At 43.5% G+C, this 23067-nt stretch overlaps 1 protein-coding gene and 2 pseudogenes across 1 annotated transcript; all 3 read right to left on the bottom strand.

The window, feature by feature from the left end:
* Window positions 1–5544: 5544 nt before the first annotated feature.
* Window positions 5545–6951, bottom strand: LOC127785877 (BTB/POZ and MATH domain-containing protein 1-like; annotated as a pseudogene).
* A 657-nt stretch (window positions 6952–7608) lies between these two features.
* LOC127785578 (BTB/POZ and MATH domain-containing protein 1-like) lies at window positions 7609–9170 on the bottom strand (annotated as a pseudogene).
* Window positions 9171–17619: 8449 nt separating this feature from the next.
* On the bottom strand, window positions 17620–18705 carry LOC127785580 (BTB/POZ and MATH domain-containing protein 1-like). The gene has a single exon (XM_052312977.1). It carries the CDS (start codon window positions 18703–18705, stop codon window positions 17620–17622), a length of 1086 nt encoding a protein of 361 aa, XP_052168937.1.
* Between the last annotated feature and the right edge of the window lie 4362 nt (window positions 18706–23067).

The following is a 23067-nucleotide window of genomic DNA, read 5'->3' as shown; positions in this document are numbered from 1 at the left end:
AGAGATGGGTTCTAAGCTGAACTTTAGTACTGCTTATCATCCACAGACAGACGGACAAACAGAAAGGGTAAATCAGGTTTTGGAAGACATGTTGAGAGCTTGTGCTTTAGACTTCGGTGGAAGTTGGGATAGGAATTTACCTTATGCGGAATTCTCGTACAACAACAGCTATCAAGCTAGTCTTCAGATGGCTCCTTACGAAGCACTGTATGGTCGGAAGTGCCGTACTCCGCTTTTGTGGGATCAAATGGGAGAACGTCAGGTTTTCGGGACTGATATCCTGAGGAAAGCAGAAGAAAAGGTGAAAATCATTCAAGAAAGATTGCGTGTGGCCCAGTCTCGTCATAAGAGTTATGCCGACAATCGCCGCAGAGATTTGAGTTTTGAAGAAGGTGATTATGTGTACCTTCGTGTCACGCCTCTTCGAGGAGTTCATCGCTTCCACACTAAAGGAAAATTGGCACCGCGTTTCGTGGGACCTTACAAGATTGTCAGTAGAAGAGGAGAGGTCGCTTATCAGTTGGAGTTACCTCAATCTTTGGCAGGAGTCCATAATGTGTTCCATGTGTCGCAATTGAAAAAGTGTTTGAGGGTACCTACCGAAGAAGCTAACCTTGAACAGATAGAAGTCCAAGAGGATCTGACCTATATTGAGAAACCGATCCGTATCTTGGAAACAGATGAGAGAAGAACCAGGAATCGAGTTATCCGTTTTTGTAAAGTTCAGTGGAGTAATCACTCGGAAGAAGAATCAACTTGGGAACGAGAAGATGAATTGAAGTCAGCTCATCCACATCTGTTCGCCAGTTCTTCCGAATCTCGAGGACGAGATTCTGTTTAAGGGGGGTAGGTTTGTCACACCCTAAAAATCCTAAATATATAAATTGTTGTTTAATTGGAATTATTAGAAACGATTTTAAAAGCCTAGAAGAGAAGGTCTAATTTTAAATAATAAATTCCAATATAAAATGAGGCTAGATAAAATTTCGTTAAATACTTTGCTTAATTCTATAATTCCTAGATTTTTCTGGGATTTATTTGAGCTAAGGAAGTATTTTTAATAAATGGAATTGCATTTCATGAATAATTTAAATTGAAAAAGGTTTTTAAAAGTCTCTTTTGGCTTTGGGCCGAAAGTCGGCCCAAAACCCTCTCTCTCTCTCCGGCCCAAGCCGGCCCAGTCCGCAGCCGAGCCGCCGCTCGCGCGCGCGTCCGCCCGCTGACAGGTGGGGCCCACCTATCAGTCTTCGTCTTCCTCGCGCCGCCGCCGCCGCCCGAACCCTAGCGCCGCGCCGCCGCCGTCTCCTTCCAAATCCGGCCGATCCTTTCCATTTCCGATGAAATCGATAGAGGGGAAATGATCTTCTCGATCTCCTCTATCTTTTCTGTTTTGGAATCATCGGCTAAAATCGTTTGGAAATTCGTGGATTCGATCTCGAATCGGATTCGTCTCTCTCTCCCGAACCCTAACCTTTCCTTCTCGTCGCCGGTCACCGTGGGCCTTCGCCGCCGCCTCCTAGCCGCTATAAAAGCACCCCCAAGCCCGCCGCTACCCGCCACCACCCACGCCTTCGTCCCTCGCCGCCCGTAGCGCTCTAGCCCCGTGCAGTCTAGCGCCGCCGTCGCCGCTGTCGCTCCAGCCGTGCGCCGCCGTCGCTCCGGTTGTTGCCGTCGCTCGGGAAGGCCGCCGTCGTGATCGCCAAGCCGTCGCCGACCTCGTCCGCCCCTACGCCGTCGCTGTCGACCGCCGGAACTTCGTCGCCGTCGCCAAGCCGAAGGTTGCCGCCGCTTCTTCCTCGTCGCCGACGTCGTCCGGTCATCGTCCGCCGTCGCTTTGGTCGCCGGTGAGTTCGCCGTGCCGCCCGCAACCCGTAGAAGCTTTCCGTTCGCGCTGTCGTGCCGTGGTTCGCCGGCGAGCTCGCGCGGTTCGGCCGCCGCCGGTGGTGACGTCATCGCCGACGTCATCGATGCCATCTGCCGTGGTCCGGCCGTGGACCGGTCGATCTCGGCCGTTCGTTTTGGATGGATCGATCTCGGCCGTCCAATCTCGTGAACCGTCGCCGTGCACCCGGTCCACCTCAAACCCTAGCCGCTGACGCAATAAATCCTCTTTTCCTTTTCAAAAATAATTCATTATTGCGTCATAATTCAATTAAAATCCATATAAGTGTTTTAATCCGATTTAATCTTTAAAAATTCATAACTAATTCATCTTAACTCGGATTTAGTTGGTTCAAGTTTCTAAATTTTTCTAAAATTGAGATCTACATGTTAAAAATATCCACATGTTCTGTTCATGCTTGTTTATGTGCTGTTTTGGTGTTTTTGCTCTTTTCTGTTTAGATTCCGACGTTTCCGAAGAGTCCGTTTTCGCAGGAGAAGAATTTGAAGAGTTCCAAGGCCAGCAAGGCAAGTCACACAGATCCCAAACAACCCTTTGAGCATGTTGATCCTGTTTAAAGCTATTGTTTCTATTCAATTATTGTATTTATTTTCGAATGTCATTGGGTGGAATTAACCTATTGTTTGTTATAGCCCTTTTGTTCTTGATTACTTTATTCCTTGATACCTTGGGTTTTTATAAATTGACTAGTTGAGCTTTATATATTGGTTCAGCTAGATATTAGATGCGATTGCTTAGCCATGCTTAGAAACATTAGCACACTATTGGGATAACTTATGACTCACTATTATTTAATGATGGCTTAATGATAACTCATGATGGTTAATCATGATTGGTTAATTAATTAATTTGCCAACTAAAACCTGATAATGGTGGGTTGTGAGCACATGGTTTTGATGGTCGTGCTCATGACAATTAAGGACCGGTTCACGAGTTTCGGTTGTGAAACATTAACCATGCCAACCACAAGCCAGCGTGGGCAACGGCTTTACCTTTTGTATAGCATGGTTCATTGCGGGGCACCAGACTGAGAAGTGGCGGAGATAAGCCCACGGGGGTCGCTGGGGAGTCCATGCCTTGTTTATAAGGGGGTGATTATGATCCAGGAACGGTGCGCTGTGGTGGATTGTGTTGTGCGAGGGGTACTGTCACAGCTCCTTTCCGAGGTACCGTGGTGGTATTGAGGCGCATGGTGACATGTCGTGGGGCTGTGTCTTGTGGGTACAGTGGTACACCTCTGGCCAGGGTAAAACTATTCGAATAGCCGTGCCCGCGGTTATGGGCGGGTCTAACAATGTTTGTCGTGATTAGTTTCACACTCTCATCATAATGAAAGATGCTATGACTGGTAATAATTTGATTAGCTCCTGGTTTGGAATGGTATATTCCTGGTTTGGAGATAGAACTGTGCAGCCGGGATGGTTGTTCAGAATGGTTGGGCCTATGCAACAGGGTATGTTGTATAGCGTTGGATTAATATTGTTTAATTATTACTTAACTGTTTTATTAAATTCTGAAATGTTTATTAAATGCTGTTTATGCAAATGAAACCCTACTATGCCATCCTTTGTTATCCTGTGCACTTGCATAATTGCTGCGTGGCTTGCTGAGTATGTCATATACTCACCTTGCAATCATTCATCAGAGGAGGAGCTCTACAGTGATGCTGATGGTGTGGAGGATTAGGTGTAGCCCTGGTCAAGCTGCCTGTGGAGTGGAGTCGTCTGCGCCGTTTATCTTATTTTCCGCTGCTTAGATCTTTATTGATTGAGAGGAACTATCTACCTCTGTAATGACATTTTATTCGCTTATTAATTAAGAGTAATAATTGGACTCTATTATCAATTTGTTATTGTGTGCCTCGGCTGATTCCTGGACGAGGGTTCACACACATGTAAGCGTTTGGAATTTTGGATAGAAATTCCGGGCGTGACACGGTAGTTGCTGCTTTGTGTGCGACGGCCGCTGAATATGAAGGGCGGCTGGCCAGCGAAGACTCACTATTTGATTTGGTTTGTTGTGCGACGGAGATGAGACAGTGATGTGATAGAAAAACGTGACGGAGTGGAACCGTTCTAATTTTAGAACATTACAGTGGCATATGCCCGATTTCATGAATAATAGTGCCATTTTTCTAATACGGTATATTTGCAGTGGCATGGATCCAATTAACCCAATACGAAATGGACCAAGTAGTCAATGTGTCATCAATTGAAGAATCAAAAGACTTTTACGAAACTAGAAATATTTTGACCTCCTCCCAATGACGGAGCCACGTACAAGCTGTGAGCAGACCCCACAGTTTTTTCACTATCACCCCTTGTGTGTGTTAATTTTTTTCATGTAAATCCAATAAATTTTGCACAAATGACCTCACTAAAATATCAAGCAACAATAATTGACCCAACATGGTAAAATTGTTGGCTCCGGCACTGCCGGCTCCTCCTATAGAGGGCCATATGGCCCAAGGCCTGACGGCCCGGCAATTTGGTCTGGCCTAAACACAACATGGTCTGACTGGGATCATGCCCGTGCTGGCCCGGCCCAACAGCTGGGCCGTGCTTGGGCTGCTCCCTCGACACGGTGGGCTGGGATGGCCCGATACGACCAAAGAAAATAGTTGAGGGATCCATCATAGACTTAATTCAACAATATGAGGTACAGCCCAAAGACAAGAGATATACAAAATAGACTTGTTCCAGCCATATAAGACACAACCCAAAGAGATTAGGGAGGAAAAATGGACTTATTCCAGCCATATAAGACAATGCTCAAAGAGTGAGGGAGGAAAAATAGACTTATTTAATTGAGAAGCACAAAGGGGTATCATGCCTTTGAGCCGGCCCGGCACGGCCCGAGTCTTGGGCCATGCCTGGACCGTGGGCAGGCACGTCCCGGCCCTAGCGTGTTGGTCAGGCCGTGCCGGCCCGACTAGCCTTTGGCCCAGGCCCAGTAGTGCCTGGGCTGTGTCGGGCCGCCGGACGGCCCATTTGGCCATCTATAGCTCTTCGTTAGGGTAGATGTTCATAACTCATATAAATTTCATGGAATTATTACTAACGTCATATATATATATATATATATATATATATATATATATATATATATGTATATATATATATAGGACACTCATATAGGGCACCATGGTGCCCGGGCACCATGGTATCAAATGCACAAAATCACTTAAATTTTTTAAAATTTTTAAATTGTGAGTATATACCTAGTTATAATAATTTGATTCATACCTATACCTATCAACAAAACAACTCAAATTTAACTTTATTTCATAATCCATGATTACATACCTAACTAATTATATGTATGGATGCTATATACCTAGAATCAAAATCTAACAAAAACAAGTTCAAATTCAGTTCAAACTTGCTATGAACTAGTTAGTAAAGTAGTTAATGTTAATACCTAAGTAATTAAAAAAGTTTCATACTCATTTGAATTGGGTATATACTCAATTTCAACAATGGTGCCCGGACACCATGGAGCACCAAACAAATTTACTATATATATATATATATATACACACACACACCACACCTAGCACAAAAGTCTCCATGATAAAACAGGAGAAGAGAACTACGTGATGAGAGAGGTTAAACCAAATGCTAGAACACACTAAGCATAACTCAGTGGAGGCACCAGCATCCTGACACCAGCACTTTCATAACAGAGAGGCAGCCCCTGCTGACAGGACTCAGGTTCACCGATGAGCCGAGAAAATTGCAGCACGCTTTCTTCAGCCCGGCGCACTGGTGCTGATCAGCCAGCAACAGCGTGTTCGACACCGTGCCCATGCTAATGTGCTTGCACAGCTTCTCCTCGCAGATCAGCTTCAGCCTCTCCAGGTTGTACCGATCCGCCGCGACGAGCAGATGCTGGCACATGACGCCTTCATCGTTCTTCTTCGATCTCCGGCAACGAGTCAGTGTACACGAAGCGGAGCAGCAGCTTGAACACCCGCGCCTCCACGCCCTCGACGCGCACGACCACGGCGGCGTCGCCCTCCTTCATCAGGCCGTAGAGCTCCGCGCCGAAGACCGGCGACCGCGCCGCAAGCACGCACCGGTGCGCCGCGAACCTCTCGCCGGCGACCTCGAACACCACGTCGGCGCCCTTCCCGCTCTCCAGCAGGTCGCCGAGCTGCCGGTTCATGTCGGACGGGGGCACGGATACGAAGGTCTCGGCGAGGTGGGCCCTGGTCTTCCTCTTCTCGGCACGGATCTTGCGGACAACGACCATGTCACACCGGACGGTGAACGAGTCGTGCCTGAGGTAGTCGGACTTCTCGAAATCCTCGGTTTTGATGAACTTCGGAAAACCCCAAGTCGAGTACCCACCCACTACCAAAAGTCCTTACTGTCGTGGACATTATGTTATGTTGTTGCTTGTAATTCACGTTGTCAGCGAAGCTAATCTGGAACTTGGCTTGCACCTTCAAAATTGGGTTAGGCCGTGTTTAGTTTCCCCCTTATTTCTAACTTTCCATCACATCATATCATATTAAAAACTTTCCTACACACATATCCCCTCCGTCCCAAAAAGACCGAATTCTTCGGTTTTCGTATCCAACGTTTGACCGTCCGTCTTATATGAAATTTTTTTATGATTACTATTTTCATTATTGTTAGATAATAAAACATGAATAATACTTTATGCATGATTTATCTTTTAAAATTTTTTCATAATTTTTTTAAATAAGACGAACGGTCAAACATTAAACACGGAAACCTAGGAATTGAGTTTTTTTGGAACGGATGGAGTAAACTTTCAAACTTTTTTTCAACTCCCAACTTTCCTCAAACTTTCAGCTTTTTTCATAAACTAAAAGTACTTTCGTCTAGAGAGAGAGAGAACGATATGTAATCAGCGGAGCCGACGAACTCCCCATTGGGATAGTAGTAGATGCGCCAGCGGTAGCCGCCGACAGTGAACGGGGTGGATTTGATGGCCGTGCCTGTGGGGGTGACCTTGGTTAACGAGTAGCCGTCGATCTTGAGGAGGTGGTACCCGGTCACAATGGCGGAACAGGACATGGCAGGCAGGCAGGCAGGACAATGTTTTGATGGCTAGCTTGTCGATGCTCTTGTGTAGGATTAGGGCGGACAGCACGGAGCACAGAGACGAAGGGATGTACTTAACAAAATTACTGCATTAATAATTAGATTAGGATTAGTACTGATCTTTGGAGTCCCATAAGGACATGTTCGCTAAACAATGCACACTGATATTGTCCATTGTTTATCTGTTGCCAGATTTAGCTTCCAGGGGCAACAACAGCAGTTAGGAGTACTAACTTTGCGTAAATTTCAAGTTTTGATGCATATGGAGTATATGCAACAAGAATTTCAGGACTTGTTGAAATGCAATGAGCTATCAAAAATTTATCTGACGACTAGCAAAAATATTTCTTGAATTAACATGAACAATAGTAAAGAACTTTTGTAAGGAAACGGGGGAGGGATAACCCTTAGCATCGTGTATGCATAGCCAACATAAGATAGGTGACGATTACATAATTAATAAGCATCCAAAAGTTTCGGAACCCTCATACAGCAGGGAGAAAAAAATAATGCTCAGCTTAAGCTCCCTCAGAACTAGTTAGCATGAATGCATGACAAGTTGATAACAATAACCAGTTTATCATGTTTCAGAAAAGAAGCTAGCCAGGATCCTGACAAAATTGGCGCACTTAAAGGTAGCCAACTGAACTTAAAAGCATAGCTAGTAGTCCAACAAACATAAACTGCAGCAGCTAACAGGGCACCTGAAGAATATGATACATCATATTCAGACACAAGTGACGGGCCCTGCCAGCCTGTTTTCTTCAAATTAACTCCAGTCAAGTCACTATTCTTGATCAAAAGCAGTAAAACATTGAAGTTTTGGTTTTCATAGTATACCTGATAACAAAAGCATATATACACAGGGAGTACAGCACCATGCCTGCGTGCTAAAAGAAGATAACATATCTACCTGATGAGAAAGGTTCAGAACTTCAGATTGAGAAACCAACAACTATCATTGCTAGAGCACAAGAATATTAACCATGATTCGGTGGAAGTGCCATCACAACAAATAGTTCTTTCATAAGAGAGGGGTAGCTCCTGCTCAGATGCTCCAAGCCTGCAAGCCATCGCCGGTGACAACAGCACTCAGGTTCTCCAGTGAGCCAAGAAAACTAAAACACGCCTTCTTCAGCCCGTCGCAGTGATGCTGATCAGCAAGCACCAGGATGTTCAACACCGTGCTGACGCCAATGTAGTTGCACAACCTGTCCTCGCAGATCAGCTTGAGCCTCTGTAGATCATACCGATCTGCCGCGACAAGCAGATGTTGCCACATGACGTCTTCCTCCTCCATCTTTGGTAACGAGTCGGTGTACATGAAGCGGAGCAACAGCTTGAACACCTGCGCCTCCATGTCTTCGATACGCACGACTCCGGCGGTGTCGCCCTCCTTCATCAAGCCGTAGAGCTCCGCGCTGAATACCGGCGACCGGGCTGCTAGCAAGCATCTGTGCGCCACGAACGTCTCACCGCTGACCTCAAACACCACGTCGGCGCCCTTCTCGGTCTCCAGCAGGTCGACGAGCTGCTGGTTCAGGTCAGACGGGGGTACAGTGACGAATGTTGTGGCTGATGGGATCTCGGTCGTCTTCTCAGTTCGGATCTCTCCGAAAACCGCTACGTCGCACCGGATGGTGAAGGAGTCGTCCCTGAGATCATTGGACTTCTCGAAATCTTCCCGTTTGATGAACTTTCTGTGACCCCAAGACCAGCTAGAATCCTCACCATATGTATTTACATTCGTGGATGCCAATGAAGGTGTGTTCTTCACCTGGTCGGTGGAACTAATCTGGAACTTGAACTGTGCCTACACCTTCACACTGCTATTGGTGGCCTTGTCGTCTAGCAAGAGGTAAAGCGATATGTAGTCGGCGGACTCGGCGCGGTCCCCGTTGGGGTAGTACTGGATGCGCCAGCGGTGGCCGCCGACGGTGAACTGGCCGGAACTGAGGAAGGAGCCGGTGGGGGTCGTCGCCTTGGTGCGCGAGTAGCAGCCGATCTTGAGGAGGTGGTACCTGGTCTCCGTGTCGGCGACGATGGCGGAGGCGGAGCCCAACCGCGAAGGGCTCTCGCCGCAGGCGGCGGTGGCCATGGCAGGACACTGCTCGCCGCTGTTCTAGCAGGGTTTAGGGCGAATTGGGGATTTGGGGGAGAGAGGCAAGCGGAAAAATGGAGGAATACGAAGCGACGACGACCACGGCGTTTGGTTGGTGGAGAATATAACGGCGTGTGCTTTTTTTTTTTGGCGTGTGTAGTTTGTTTATGCGTGTGCTTTCTTTCTTTCTTTCTTTTTTTGTGCGTGTGCTTTTGCATGGGATGTTACGTCCTAAGAGCAGGGACAATAGCAGGCTATATAAGTCTGCTACAAATATATTTTAAGAATATAAAAGAAGAAGAGAAAAACTACTGATTTGTAGCCAGCTGCACCACGGATTTCATAATATATGTGTGCATGATAGATAGTACCATACAATAGGCAACTATTGTATGAATTGACTATTAAATTAATTATGAATGATTTAGAGCATATAGTTGGCTACACTATTAAACTTGCTCTAATGAGCGGTTTCACTTGGAATAAATTCTCTGTATCCATCTACATCTCCTTTATATATACTTTTTTTTATACCAACCAGAAAAAAAATGTCTGTGCGCTGCAACGGGTAAAAACATTTTGGCTCACTATACATTAAACTTCTTAATTTTGGTTTGGTTTTTTTGTGTTATTTGATATGACTCTGGATGTTATTTGCCATGATTGGGTTTTTAATCGATATTTGATTTTGTGATTTGTCCGTTGTACGTGATTAGGATTTTGATTCGATCTCTAAATTTTTTTCCCTTTGGGCGGCGTACGTGACGAGCACATCACGCGTGCGGGGACGTAGGTCGTCGCTCGGTCGGACTTACAGATGATTTTTTTTATGGTTCTTCGGTTTGGGATTAGACTATTCGAGATTGCCTACCTTTTATGCGACCCCCATGGGAGAGAGACGAGGATGGGAGAGAAGAAGAAAAAGGGAGGGGGTGATGAGTGATGACGCGTTCCCATTCAGGGGCGGGCCCACTTCAATTCATGGGTATTCAAATTAATACCCAAGATTTTTGAAAAAAAATGCATATGAAGTATATATTCCATATGTATATATAGGAAAAAAGGAAAAATGCTTATACTCATTCAAAACTCAAAAGAAGCCCAAACTGAACCCTCCCACCACCCACTATTTCAGGCCCATTGGCCCAATAGCAAAGAAAAAGCCCACTACCTCTCTAACCCTATCTCTTCTCCTCACCTCCCCTTCCCATCCCAGGTGCCACGCCCATGCCTGCATGCCAGCTGTCGCCAGCCCTCTAGGCTGACACACGCGCCGTCGCCGCGCCAGCTCAGCCGCCTGCATGCGCGCGCCTCGCCGTCGCCAGTCTCGTTGCCCAGCCGCCTGCACGCGCGCCTCGCAGTCGCCGGTCGCCCACAGGCCACAGCCCCCTCGCCGGCTCGCTGCCTCCGCGCCTCGCGCCAGGCCAGCACGGTGGCGCCCCGCGCCCGGCGGCCGCCTGCGCGCCTCGCCGCCTCCTGTCCTCGAGACCTCGACAACAGTCAGCAAGACAGCAAGCGGTTGCAACGGTGAGTCGCCGAGTCGGTGAACTGAAGTGTGTTGATTATTTTAGCTTCATTGTTTGTGAATGACTATCTAGATTAGGATTTAGGAACCACTGAACCAGTGCTGCTTTGCTCAATTGCTCTTTGATATTATTGTTTGTAGGTTTGAAACATGAAGAGAAAAAAGGGTCCCATTGTTAATTTTTAGAAAATGCTGCTGCAAAAAAAAATCAAGAACCAACTGGTCCAAGTCAGCCTTCTTCCATTGGTCCAAGTCAACCTTCGTGTATTGAGAGTCAGATGCAAGTAGTGATATATCAAGGTTAGCCTGAGAATGAGAGTGCTAGTGGGGCAAGCAGTCCAAGCACAGTACCGCCTGATGTAGAGAACGATGATATTGGAGGAGGGCCAAATGATGAGTCATCAAGTGATGAAGACAATAATGGTGGTGCATATGACAAAAAGCATGATCCTGGATTGAGGACTCCTATCTCACAATATGATGTCAATGACCAAGATTCAGTTAGAAGGGAGTATATTGCATTGGGCCCTTGTCAAACAAAGATGAAGAAGGAGGATTTTCCGCAGCATGAGTGTGGAGGTATGCGCCGCTTCCTGCCAAAGTGGTTTTCTGAGTTTAAGTGGCTTGAGTATAGTGTGCACAGAGATGTTGCATAGTGCTTTGTTTGTTATTTGTTCAAAGATAGCACTAGCAATCATGGTGGAGATGTTTTGCTAATGAAGGCTTTAGAAATTAGAACATGAAAAATAGATTTAGTAAACATGTTGGTGCTATCAATAGTGCATATTGTGAAGCTGAAGAAAAATACAATTTGTTCATACAACCTAAGACATCAATTCGTGAGTCCTTCGCATCAAACTCCGCAGAGGTTAAGGCTCAATATTTAGCTCACTTGACATGGTCACTCAAGTGCATAAGCTATCTTTTGTGGCAGGGGTTGGCTTTTCGTGGTCATGATGAGTCAAAGGATTCTAACAACAAAGGAAATTTTAGGGAACTTGTGCAATGGATAGCTGGGAACTTTGAAGAAGTTAATAAGGTGGTTCTAGGAAATGCTCCAACTAGTTGTCAGATGATAGACCACAAGATTCAGAAACAACTCATTAGTTCTTGTGCTCATGAAACAACTAAACTTGTCATAGAGGAACTTCATGATGAGTGTTTTGCAATTCTTGCTGATGAGCCTAGTGATGCCTACCAACAAGAACAATTGGCTCTTTGCTTGCGGTTTGTCAATAAGACGGGGCAACTAGTTGAATGGTTTCTTGGTCTTGTCCATGTTGAAGATACTACATCATTGACTCTTAAGGAGGCAATTAAGTCCTTTCTTATTAAGTGCCATCTGCCTTTATCCAAGGTACGTGGACAAGGATATGATGGTGCTAGTAACATGAAGGGTCATATTAATGGTTTGAAGAAACTAATTATGGATGAGTCCCCCTCAGCTTACTATGTATATTGTTTTGCTCATCAACTTCAACTAACCCTTGTAGTTATTGCTAAGGAGAATACTGATTGTCCATGGTTCTTTGGGCAACTTGCATATTTGTTGAATGTCCTTGGGATGTCTTGTAAAAAGATTCACAAAGGTAGAACTTGATGTTTTGAGAGAAGATTCTGGATGGCAAGACTTTCTTAAGAGGGTCACTTCTTTTTGTGTGAAGCACAAAGTTAAAGTTATTGACAAGGATGGGAATTGATAGTTGCCTATCAATGACACACAAAGTTTTTGGGTGTCATTGATAGGCAACTTCAAGATCTCAATAACAAATTTGATGAGGTAAACCCAGAGTTACTTAGATGCATGTCATCATTTAGCCCAGCTAAATCCTTCTCTGATTTTAATGTTGACAACTTAGTTAAGCTTGCCAAGTTCTATCCTAATGATTTTGATGTTGAAGAAATGAACCAACTCACCTTTCAACTGAACCGCTATATTAGTGATGTGAGTAAGGATGAGAATTTCACAAATTTGATGAGTTTGGCAGACCTGTCTATGATGCTTATGAAAACAAACAAGGTTTCTCACTATGACCTTGTTTACAAACTTCTCAAATTGGTGTTAGTTCTCCCTGTTGCAACTGCTAGTGTTGAGAGGGTTTTCTCTTCAATGAACTATATCAAAAACAAGTTAAGAAGCAAGATGGGGCAAGAATATTTGAATGATTGCTTGGTTATATTCATTGAGAGATATTTCTTCTTGCAAGTTAAGAATGAAGACATCATCAATCATTTTCAAAATATCAAGAAACGGAAAGTTCTTCTCTATATTGTAAGATTTCTTATCATTTTGCCATTTTGTATGGTCTATAAAATTGATATGTTTTTTCAATTAATAGTTTAGTAATGTACTCTAATATGTTTAACGCATTCAATTTATGGTCAATTCTATCCATTTATGACTTTATGAAATCATGCTTATACCGTTGCATATTATACAACTATTAGACCTTGGGTTGGAAAATTTTCTCTCCTACAATTTCGAATACCCAAGTTGAAAAACCTGACCCCGCCCCTGTTCCCATTGTATTTTTTTTATTTTTAATCGGATACTCCTTATGTTTTTTTTTTTGAATTTTTGTGCCACATCAACGCCACGTAGGCGCCACGTTAGGCAAAACCACCATCCAAACCGCCTTATGATCTTATAAAATTATTTCCCCTCCCCTCCTCTCTCTCTCTCTGAAAATGATGGCGTCGGCGGCACCTATCCCCCTCCGTCGCTCCTTCTCTCCCTACCTCACCAGTAGCGCCTCTCCCCACCGGTGGCACTGCTCCCCTTCCCCCTCACCCATCGGCGATGCCGCTCCCCTTCCCCCTCCCCCCTCCCCCCACCGGCGGCGCCACTCCATCTCCCCCTGTCCCTCCCATCTTGTGGTGCAGCGATGGCGGGGGTACAACGACGATGACGACTCTTACCCTTCCCGTCTCCCCATCAACCTCGATGTCAGGGCTAGGCACGGAGACAGTGGCGACGGCCGTCCTTCTCTCTTCTCCTCTGCCTTCAAGCAAGAGGAGAGCACCAGAGGATGGGGCGTCGTGGTAGAGGAAAGGGGTGCCAGCGCGGTTGGGGAGGTGGCAAGTGTGGTCATGCCCGGCTGGTTCGGGCACGACAGGAGCGCGGTGGACGACGATGGCAATGAGCTGGGAACAACCGGATCTAGCGACTCTAAGCTTGCCCATTTGTGTGATTTTTTCCTCTCTTTTGCCCCTTTTTTCTAGGGTTCTCGATATGTGTTTCTGTCCGATTGGATGATTAAAAAAAGTAGCGCTAAAAAAAGGTGGAAAGTAAAAAAAAACGCACTTACAGATGAAAAATTGTTGACGATTGGAAGGATAGCAATTTTTTTATTAGTTAAGATATATGGGCACTTATCTATCAGATTATGGACTTTTACCATGGCAAAATTTCCTACAGGACATCGAAAAAGCAAAGTAATTAGTTAGGAGACAGTGCAAGACCATGTATCTGCTGTGGGACACAGCAAAAAACTGGTAATTAGCGGTAGGAAATAGAGAGAAATAGCCGCGAAAGTACGATTTTACCCTTGCATGTCATGTGCGGCTCGCATATAGCTCCGACGACATGGAGGCGACGACATTTCCGGCGCCAGCGTGGCCCTCATGCTGTAGCAACGATAAGTGCTGAAACGATGGAGCCACGGGCCTATGTAAGGGGGCAGCCACGGGCCTAGGCAAGCGGGCCCCCTTGAATCCCCAGAGAGCCACCTCGCCGGCGACAGCGGCACCACGGCCAGACCGACTATGACCGCCTGCGCTCTTTGACACCCTGCTCGACATGAACCAAGAGGTGGTCAACGTTGTGCTCGCTTGCAAGCGTGGCGTATGGTGGAGCATTGGCGTGGTCCTCGAGCTGTAGCAGCGATGAGTGCGGGAACGACACGGAGCCACAAGCCCAGGTGCGTGGCAGCGTGGGCCACCCTCAAACCCCCGGAAGAGCCACCTCATTGGTGACGGTGAAAACGGGTGCGGCGGCGGGTGTGGTGGTGGTGTCGGAGCTGTATGCGAGCTGGACTTGGCATGCAAGGGCAATATCGTATTTTTGCGAATGTTTCTCTCTTCATTTTCTTTGGATATTATAAAACAATGTCGCTAGTGTCCATCAGCTAATTATCAGCTTTTTGCGGTGTCCCACCGCAAAAAGCTGATAAAAGATTTTTTTAATCTTTTTAAAATTTAATTTTAAAAATAAACCCTCCAAAACTTATTTTTAAAATCTGAATCTTTCAGCCACGTCCGGCGAGCTGACGTGACAAAACAACACTGACCATCTCTGAAGTTGCTGCATTGCCCGAAATATCTTGTCGACCACTTCATTCATCACAGTTTCTTCTCCAGGTTTCAACATGCTACTCTTCTGCCTAAAATAAAAGACAACACGAAAAGCAATTGTTAGTGGAGTAAAAGGCAGTTTTTCTTTTAAAAATCATAGGATTTTTAAGAGTAGAAGTCAACATCAAACTTTTCAAAGTAGCTGGGAATCTGAGCCCACCCCCATTGCATCTCTTAACAAACCCAAGAAAACATCAATTGGACATCAAAGATAATAAGATAAGCACTTTCCAGGTCATTGCAAATAAGGCAAAAGGCAGGACAGGATCCTGCCTCTACTAGCCAGCCAAATGTCAAGCTCTCTACCATCCTCAGCCCCATGGAAGCAGAGAGCACAATATTGGGTTTTGTGGTGTCGCAATTATTTTTGTCAGGGACCAAAGAATTATTTTCCCCTTACTAGAAAGGAAAGCCCCAGAAATAATGTTACCCAGCTAAAAGAAATGATATCCTAAAAGAAAGGCTATCAGGCTACAGAGAAAGGGCATCAGCAAACAGGATGCTTTGCTGATTGCAGATCAGATAAATGGCAGGGTATTGGATTTTAAGAGAGCAAGAGCCAACCGGTTATCAGACCAGAATAATATATGTGTTCAAGCACCCAACTTCCAAGTCCCCATCCCCCTGAAAACCAATGTTTGGTTCTGTGTAGGCTTTTCCAAAATCAAGAACCCCCTTAAATCTCAGATTGGAAGAAGCTTCTCCCATGCATGTCTGGACAACAATATATCGATGTCTGCACGTCATATGTTAATGACCAGAGGGAGAAATAGACAACATAAGACAATTAATGAATTGACGGTTACAAAATAGTTAGCATGACAAAAATATTACGTGCAGAGGGGAGATACAACCTGATGCTCAGATTAATTAATGTCCCCAAAAAAAGTTAGGATGAAAAAAATAACCGTTTCTATGTTCCGATTGACCAAAGCAAATTGTTGTAAAGCCAACGATCGGCTATCTGCTGTGCTATTGCTATACACATGGTGGCATGAAAGAAATCGAATTAGGGAAGGAGAGAGGAGAAGGGAAGCTTCTTGTTTGAGCCTGATCGTAATGAAGCAAGCAGCGGAAATGGACAGGATGAACAAAGAGTTCCTGACGCGAAATGAAAAGGTCTTGCAGAGATGGAGAAAGCCTGAAATGGAGGTGCTCAAAATCAATGTGGATGGAGCATATAATTCGCATTTAGGAAGTGGTGGATGGGGGTATGTGACCAGAGATGACACAGGACTTGTAATAGAGTCGGGAGCAGGGAAATTGGTACATCTCATGGATGCTTTTCATGCTGAAGTTCTTGCACTCAGAGCTGGAGTTGAAGCAGCTGCTAGGAGAGGCATGATGAGAGTTCAGTTTGAAACTGATTCCCTGACGCTGGTGCAAGGCTTGAGAAGTAATGTATACAGACTTGCTGCAACTGGTGGTCTTTGTGTTGATATATTGCAGCGCTGTGTTAACTCTTTTAATGTGTTCAGCTTTTACTATTGTCCTCGCAACTGTAACAGAGTAGCTCATGCTTTAGCTGCACTCGGATGTAATAGCTCCCAGACAACTGATGTCAGTTGGGATGGTTCCCCTCCAGATGTGGAGGATTTGGTTGCCGGTGATTTAGCCGAGCCTATGGTTTAATGGAATTAAATGTTCCGATAAAAAAAAAAGCCAACGATAACTTAGGTTTTTTTAATGTTGTTCTGGAGAAAGAGGATCCTGACAAGTTTACCACACTTCAGAAGTAAGCAAAAATCGAAAGTATTGCAAGCTACTACTCTGTCCCGAAAAAACAAATCATAGCTACGAGGTTCATAGCTAGGATTGTATTTTTTCGGGGGGCACCTGGAGAATGAATGATCCATACTCTGTCTTCAGAACCTCAGAAGACACAAGTGCCGGGATTCAGCTAGCCTCTTTTTCCTCAGAAGACACAAGTGCCGGGATTCAGCTAGCCTCTTTTTTCAAATTATCTCTAGTCGATACACTACTCTTGGGCAGAAACCATGACAAAACCTTTATTTTTGAAGGAAGTTTGGTTTCCCAGATACAGTTAAAAAGGAAATTAGCATGACTCATTTATATGTACCTGTACAAGGATTGAACCATGAATCTGGTCCCAACCTGACCAGGAGAGCTTATTTAAATCATCAAGCAGATACAACCGAGAACAGGTATCTGACATTTAGAAGGGAAATCAGCAAGACAAATTTTTATGGACCAGTACAAGGATTAAACCATGAATCTAGTCCCATCCTGACCAGGAGAACTTATTGAAATCATCAGACAGAAATACCTGAGAACAGGTCTCTAATATCAAAACTGAGAATATGTATCTAACATCAAAATAATCATACAGATAACATAAATTAAAATCAAAACAGAGATGAAATTGGCTACTCCATTATCCCTTCCAGTCATCCAAATCAAGCATGCCAAATGGAAATTTAATACCAGGTAACAAGTGACAATCGATTGAGATTTAGCTTCAGCTTAGGATAGATGTAGTCATAATTTGATATATACATCATAAGTTGGTAAGAAAAGCCTATCTGAAGGAGTTAAGCTGCATGCCCGCGTGCTAAAAGAAGAGAGCATAAATACCTGATGACAAAGGTTCAGATTCAGAAACTAAATACTACCATTGTTAGAACACACGAACACTATGTCACTAAGCATGATATGGTGGAAGTGACAGCACAGCAACCAGTTCTTTCATAAGAGTGGGGCAGCTCCTGCTCAGGTGCTCGAAGGCATCGGCAGCGATGACTGCACTGAGATTTGCCTGTGAACCGAGAAAATGGAAGCACGCCTTCTTCAGCCCGTCGCAGTGGTGCTGATCGGCCAGTGCCAGGATGTTCCCCACCGTGGCTACAGCAATGTATCTGCACAACCTTTCCTCGCAGATCAGCTTGAGCCTCTGCAGATTGTACCGATCTGCCGCGACGAGTAGATGCTGGCACATGACATCTTCCTCCTCCATCTCCGGCAAGGTCTCCGTGTAGACGAAGCGGAGCAACAGCTTGAACACCTGCGCCTCCATGTCTTCGATGCGCACGACTCCGGCGGTGTCACCCTCCTTCATCAAGCCATAGTACTCCGCGCTGAACACAGGCGACCGCGCCGCGAGCATGCACTGGTGCGCGGCGAACGTCTCGTCGCCGACCTGAAACACCACGTCGGCACCCTTCTCGGTGTCCAGAAGGTCGCCGAGCTGCTGGTTTAGTTCAGGCGGGGGCACAGTGACAAAGGTTGTGGTGGTGATCTCAGTGCGGATCTCTCCGATAACCGCTACGTCGCATCGGATGACAAAGGAGTCGTCCCTGAGATCATTGGACTTCTCGAAATCTTCCCTTTTGATGAACTTTGCACGACCCCATGAAGAAGCCTCACCATATGTATTTACTTCCGTGGATGCCAATGAAGGTGCCTTCTTCACCTGGTCGGTGGAACTGATCTGGAACTTGAACTGCGCCTGCACCTTCACATTCTTGGTGGCCTTCTCGTCCAGCAGGAGGAAAAGCGATATGTAATCGGCAGAGTCGGCGGATTCCCCATTGGGGTAGTAGTCGATGCGCCAGCGGTGGCCGCCGACGGTGAACATGGCGGAGCTGAGGAACGAGCCGGTGGGGGTCGTCGCCTTGGTGCGCGAGTAGCAGCCGATCTTGAGGAGGTGGTCCCCGGTCTCCGTGTCGGCGACGATGGCGGATGTGGAGGAGGGCCGCGACTGGTCGGCGCGGCAGGCGGCGGGGGACATGGCTTGCACACTGCTCGCGGGCTCGCGGCTTGCCTTTGCTGCTGTAGGGTTTTAGCGCCAGTACTGGGCGCGCGATTTTGGGGGAGAGCAGCGGACAAGCGTCGATGCGACCGACGGCGGCGGCGTTTGGTTTGGGGAGACTTGAGAGAATGCGCTATCTGATGATGGGCTTTTACTGGGCCTCCAGTAAACAATTGAAACTGCGCACGAACGTCCAATTTATGTTTCACTTTTTTTAAGACAAAATTTATTTTTCACTTTGAAAAATAAGTGGTGTAGCAGTAGCACGCAAATTTAAAAATAGATTGGTAGGTCAAATTTGGTGAGCACAACTCGTCCTCAACCTTTGCCGATTCAGTCCATTGGAGCCGCCGGTGCTGCAACCGCTGAATTTTGGCTAGAGTTATCATTTGTCAATGAGCCGAGTTTAAATGTCTAGACTTGCGCTCGATGTAAGCACGAGCGGAGCCTATGTAATCTACTACTAATCTCCAAGCATTTCAGCAGGCTCGGCTCGAGACTGATCAAGCTCGAGCTCGACTCCTGTGAGCTTGGCATGTAAGTAGTGTAACATAAACACAAAGGATATATATTCCTTGTTGATAAAAAAAATCTTCCTTTCAAAAGAAAAAATAATCAAATTTTAGTTAATCACATCAATGAAAGAGGAGGAAAAGACTGAGATAAATATATGACGCCAAGACATGCTAATTCATCATGTGTATATATATAAATGGCATTTTGATATACTATTTTATTAATAAACAATAAAAATCATATAAAGTCAGGCTTCTGTTGAGCTCGGGCCAACCTCGAATCATGCCTAACACAGTCCAAACTCGAGTTGGTCGCACGAGTCAGGCTTGTCTTGAGCTCGGGCCAAGCTCGAATCATGCCTAACACAGTCCAAACTCGAGTTGGTCACATGAGCTTTTTTTACAAACCTAATTGCCGCCGCCGTGACCACAACCATGTCCTACCAGTGCCCAGTACTGCAAAAAAAAAAAGAGTGAGATATGGAGGGAGAGACGTCCCTCTAGATACTAAAACTGTAAATGTGTTAAGAATTGAACTTGGGACCTCGAAGTTGAAACCACATACCTGTTACCACTGCACTATCAAGTGTGCATCTCGCCGAGCGCTGCACCTTCCGTCCACCCTATTTTCTCTCATATCCTCCCTTCCCGGCCTCCTCCATGGAATGCGCGCGCCGTTGGCCACAATTGCCACGTGCAAGCACCGAACGCGTTACTGGCCATGGCACGACAGTTGACGATGGTGCTAGGTGATGGGGGCGGCAGTGGTACAGTTGGGATCAAGAGCTCCGATATTAGAGCAAGTTTAATAGTATAGCCAACCACTAACTTTAAATCATCTATAGCCGATTTAATAGCCAACTAGCTGGGTGGCCCGCGCAATTACGCGGCTAGCACCTATACAAAATTATATATTTTATATGATAAGGTTTGAAAGACCAAACCCTATCATTCCCGTGTTTCTAATTTTTTAATTTTACACCACCCGTTACTTCTGTCATATCCTTTTTTATTTGCATGCTTAATCTATTACTTTTTCTATTGATTCTCTTTGGAACCTTTTAAAATTGGATCTTATAGTTTTTAGAGTTTATCGTCTCGTTGGGTTTCGTTTTTATAATTTATAGAATTCCCGTCAAACGCTACCATTATACTCCTCTACGGCCCGTCCACTGCCTGTTATCTTTATTGTCATTGGTATTTTAAAAATCAAACATAATTGTCGTTTAGGTTTAATTTTTTTAGTTTCTAGAAGTTCCGTCAAAACGTCAGCGACTTTGTCAGTGTACTCCAATACGGCTCACCCGCTGTCTTCCTTCTTTATTCTCATCGAGATTTTAAAATTAAACATGATCATCATTGGGGTTTATTTTTTTTACTTTTCCGAAGCCCGAACCTTTTAAAATTGGACCTTATAGTTTTTATAATTTATTGCCTCGTTGGATTTCATTTTTTATAATTTTTAGAAATCCCATCAAACATTGCCACTATACTCCTCTACGACCCGTCCGCCGTCTATTCTTTATTGTCATTGGGATTCTAAAAGTCGAACATAACTATAGTAGGAATTCTTTTTTTTACTTTCTACGGTAGCTTTGCCAATGTACTCCCGTACAACCCGCCCGCTGTCTCTTCTTTCATTGGGCTTATTTTTTTTACTTTCTAAACCGCCTTGACCGGTTGCTTCACTACCTGCCCGCCATCATTCTATTTGGTGTTTTATTAATAGTTTTTAGATGTCCCATTAACCGCCACCACTCTACTCCTTTATAGGTCTATTACTTAATTAATCACGTCATGTGTTTTAGATGGTCTTTTCTTCCAATAGTCTTTATTTTTTTATCACCAATTTTAGTTATTTATAAATTGTATTCCTAGTTGAAATCTTATTTTCCTTTTCTAATTTCAGATTTTATTTTATTTTTTATTTCGAATTTTAACTAATAATGTATTGTGTTCTTTTAATATTTTATTTTTTATTTTCAATTTTATTCGTTTTAAAATTGTATTCCTACTTAAACTATCTTTTTCATTTGTCCAATTTCGGATTTTATTTTATTTTTCATTCCGAATCTTAATTAATCTCGTATTGAGATCTTATATATACTCTTATTTCAATATTGCTTATATTTAATTCCGAATTTCAGCTAATTTTAAATCGTATTCCTAGTTGAACTCTTCTTTTCTTTTATTTTTTTAATTTCGATTTTTTATTTTTTTTATTTTGAACTTTAATTAATCTCGTATTAGGTCTTTATATGTACTCTACTTCCAATTTGCTTAATTTTAATTCCGAATTTCAGTTATTTTTAAATTGTATTCCTACTCGAAGTCCTCTTTTTTCTTCTTCTAATTTCGAAATTTATTTTATTTTTATTCCAAATTTTAATTAATCACGTATTGGGTTCCTATATGGACTCCTCTTTCAATATTGCATATTTTTAATTCCGAATTTCAGCTATTTTTTATTGTTTTTCTATTTAGACTCTTCTTTTCTTTTTTCTGATTAATGTGGGAATTTCTAGCCTCTACAGCGAACGTGGTGCCATTTTTTTATAATTTTTAGAAATCCCATCAAACGTTACCACTATACTCCTCTACGACCCGTCCGCCGTCTATTCTTTATTATCATTGGAATTCTAAAAATCGAACATAACTATCGTTGGAATTCTTTTTTTTTACTTTCTACGATAGCTTTGCCAATGTACTCCCATACAACCCGCCCGCTGCCTCTTCTTTTTATTATCATTGAGATTTTAAAAATCAAATATGATTATCATTGGGGCTTATTTTTTTTACTTTCTAGAAGTCCCGCAAACCGCCTTGACCGGTTGCTTCACTACCTGCCCGCCATCATTCTATTTGGCGTTTTATTAATAGTTTTTAGATGGCCCATTAACCGCCACCACCCTACTCCTTTATAGGTCTATTACTTAATTAATCACGTCATGTGTTTTAGATGGTCTTTTCTTCCAATAGTCTTTATTTTTTTATCACCAATTTTAGTTATTTATAAATTGTATTCCTAGTTGAAATCTTATTTTTCCTTTTCTAATTTCAGATTTTATTTTATTTTTTATTTCGAATTTTAACTAATAATGTATTGTGTTCTTTTAATATTTTATTTTTTATTTTCAATTTTAGTCGTTTTAAAATTGTATTCCTACTTGAACTCTCTTTTTAATTTTTCCAATTTCGGATTTTATTTTATTTTTCATTCCGAATCTTAATTAATCTCGTATTGGGTTCTTATATGTACTCTTATTTCAATATTGCTTATATTTAATTCCGAATTTCAGCTAATTTTAAATCGTATTCCTAGTTGAACTCTTCTTTTCTTTTATTTTTTAATTTCTATTTTCTATTTTTTTATTTTTAATTTTAATTAATCTCGTATTGGGCTTTTATATAGACTCTTCTTTCAATATTGCTTAATTTTAATTCCGAATTTCAGTTATTTTTAAATTGTATTCCTACTCGAAGTCCTCTTTTTTCTTTTTCTAATTTCGAAATTTATTTTATTTTTATTCCGATTTTTAATTAATCACGTATTGGGTTCCTATATGGACTCCTCTTTCAATATTGCATATTTTTAATTCCGAATTTCAGCTATTTTTTTATTGTATTTTTATTTGGACTCTTCTTTTCTTTTTCTCTGATTAATGTGGGAAATTAATCTCGTATTGGGTTTTATATGTACTCTTCTTCCAATATTGCTTAATTTTAATTCCGAATTTCAGTTATTTTTAAATTGTATTCCTACTCGAAGTCCTCTTTTTTCTTTTTCTAATTTCGAAATTTATTTTATTTTTATTCCGATTTTTAA

Source organism: Oryza glaberrima, chromosome 10 (genome assembly GCF_000147395.1).
Source record: "Oryza glaberrima chromosome 10, OglaRS2, whole genome shotgun sequence".
Taxonomy (NCBI): domain Eukaryota; kingdom Viridiplantae; phylum Streptophyta; class Magnoliopsida; order Poales; family Poaceae; genus Oryza; species Oryza glaberrima.
This window is presented reverse-complemented; position numbering and strand designations above follow the sequence as displayed.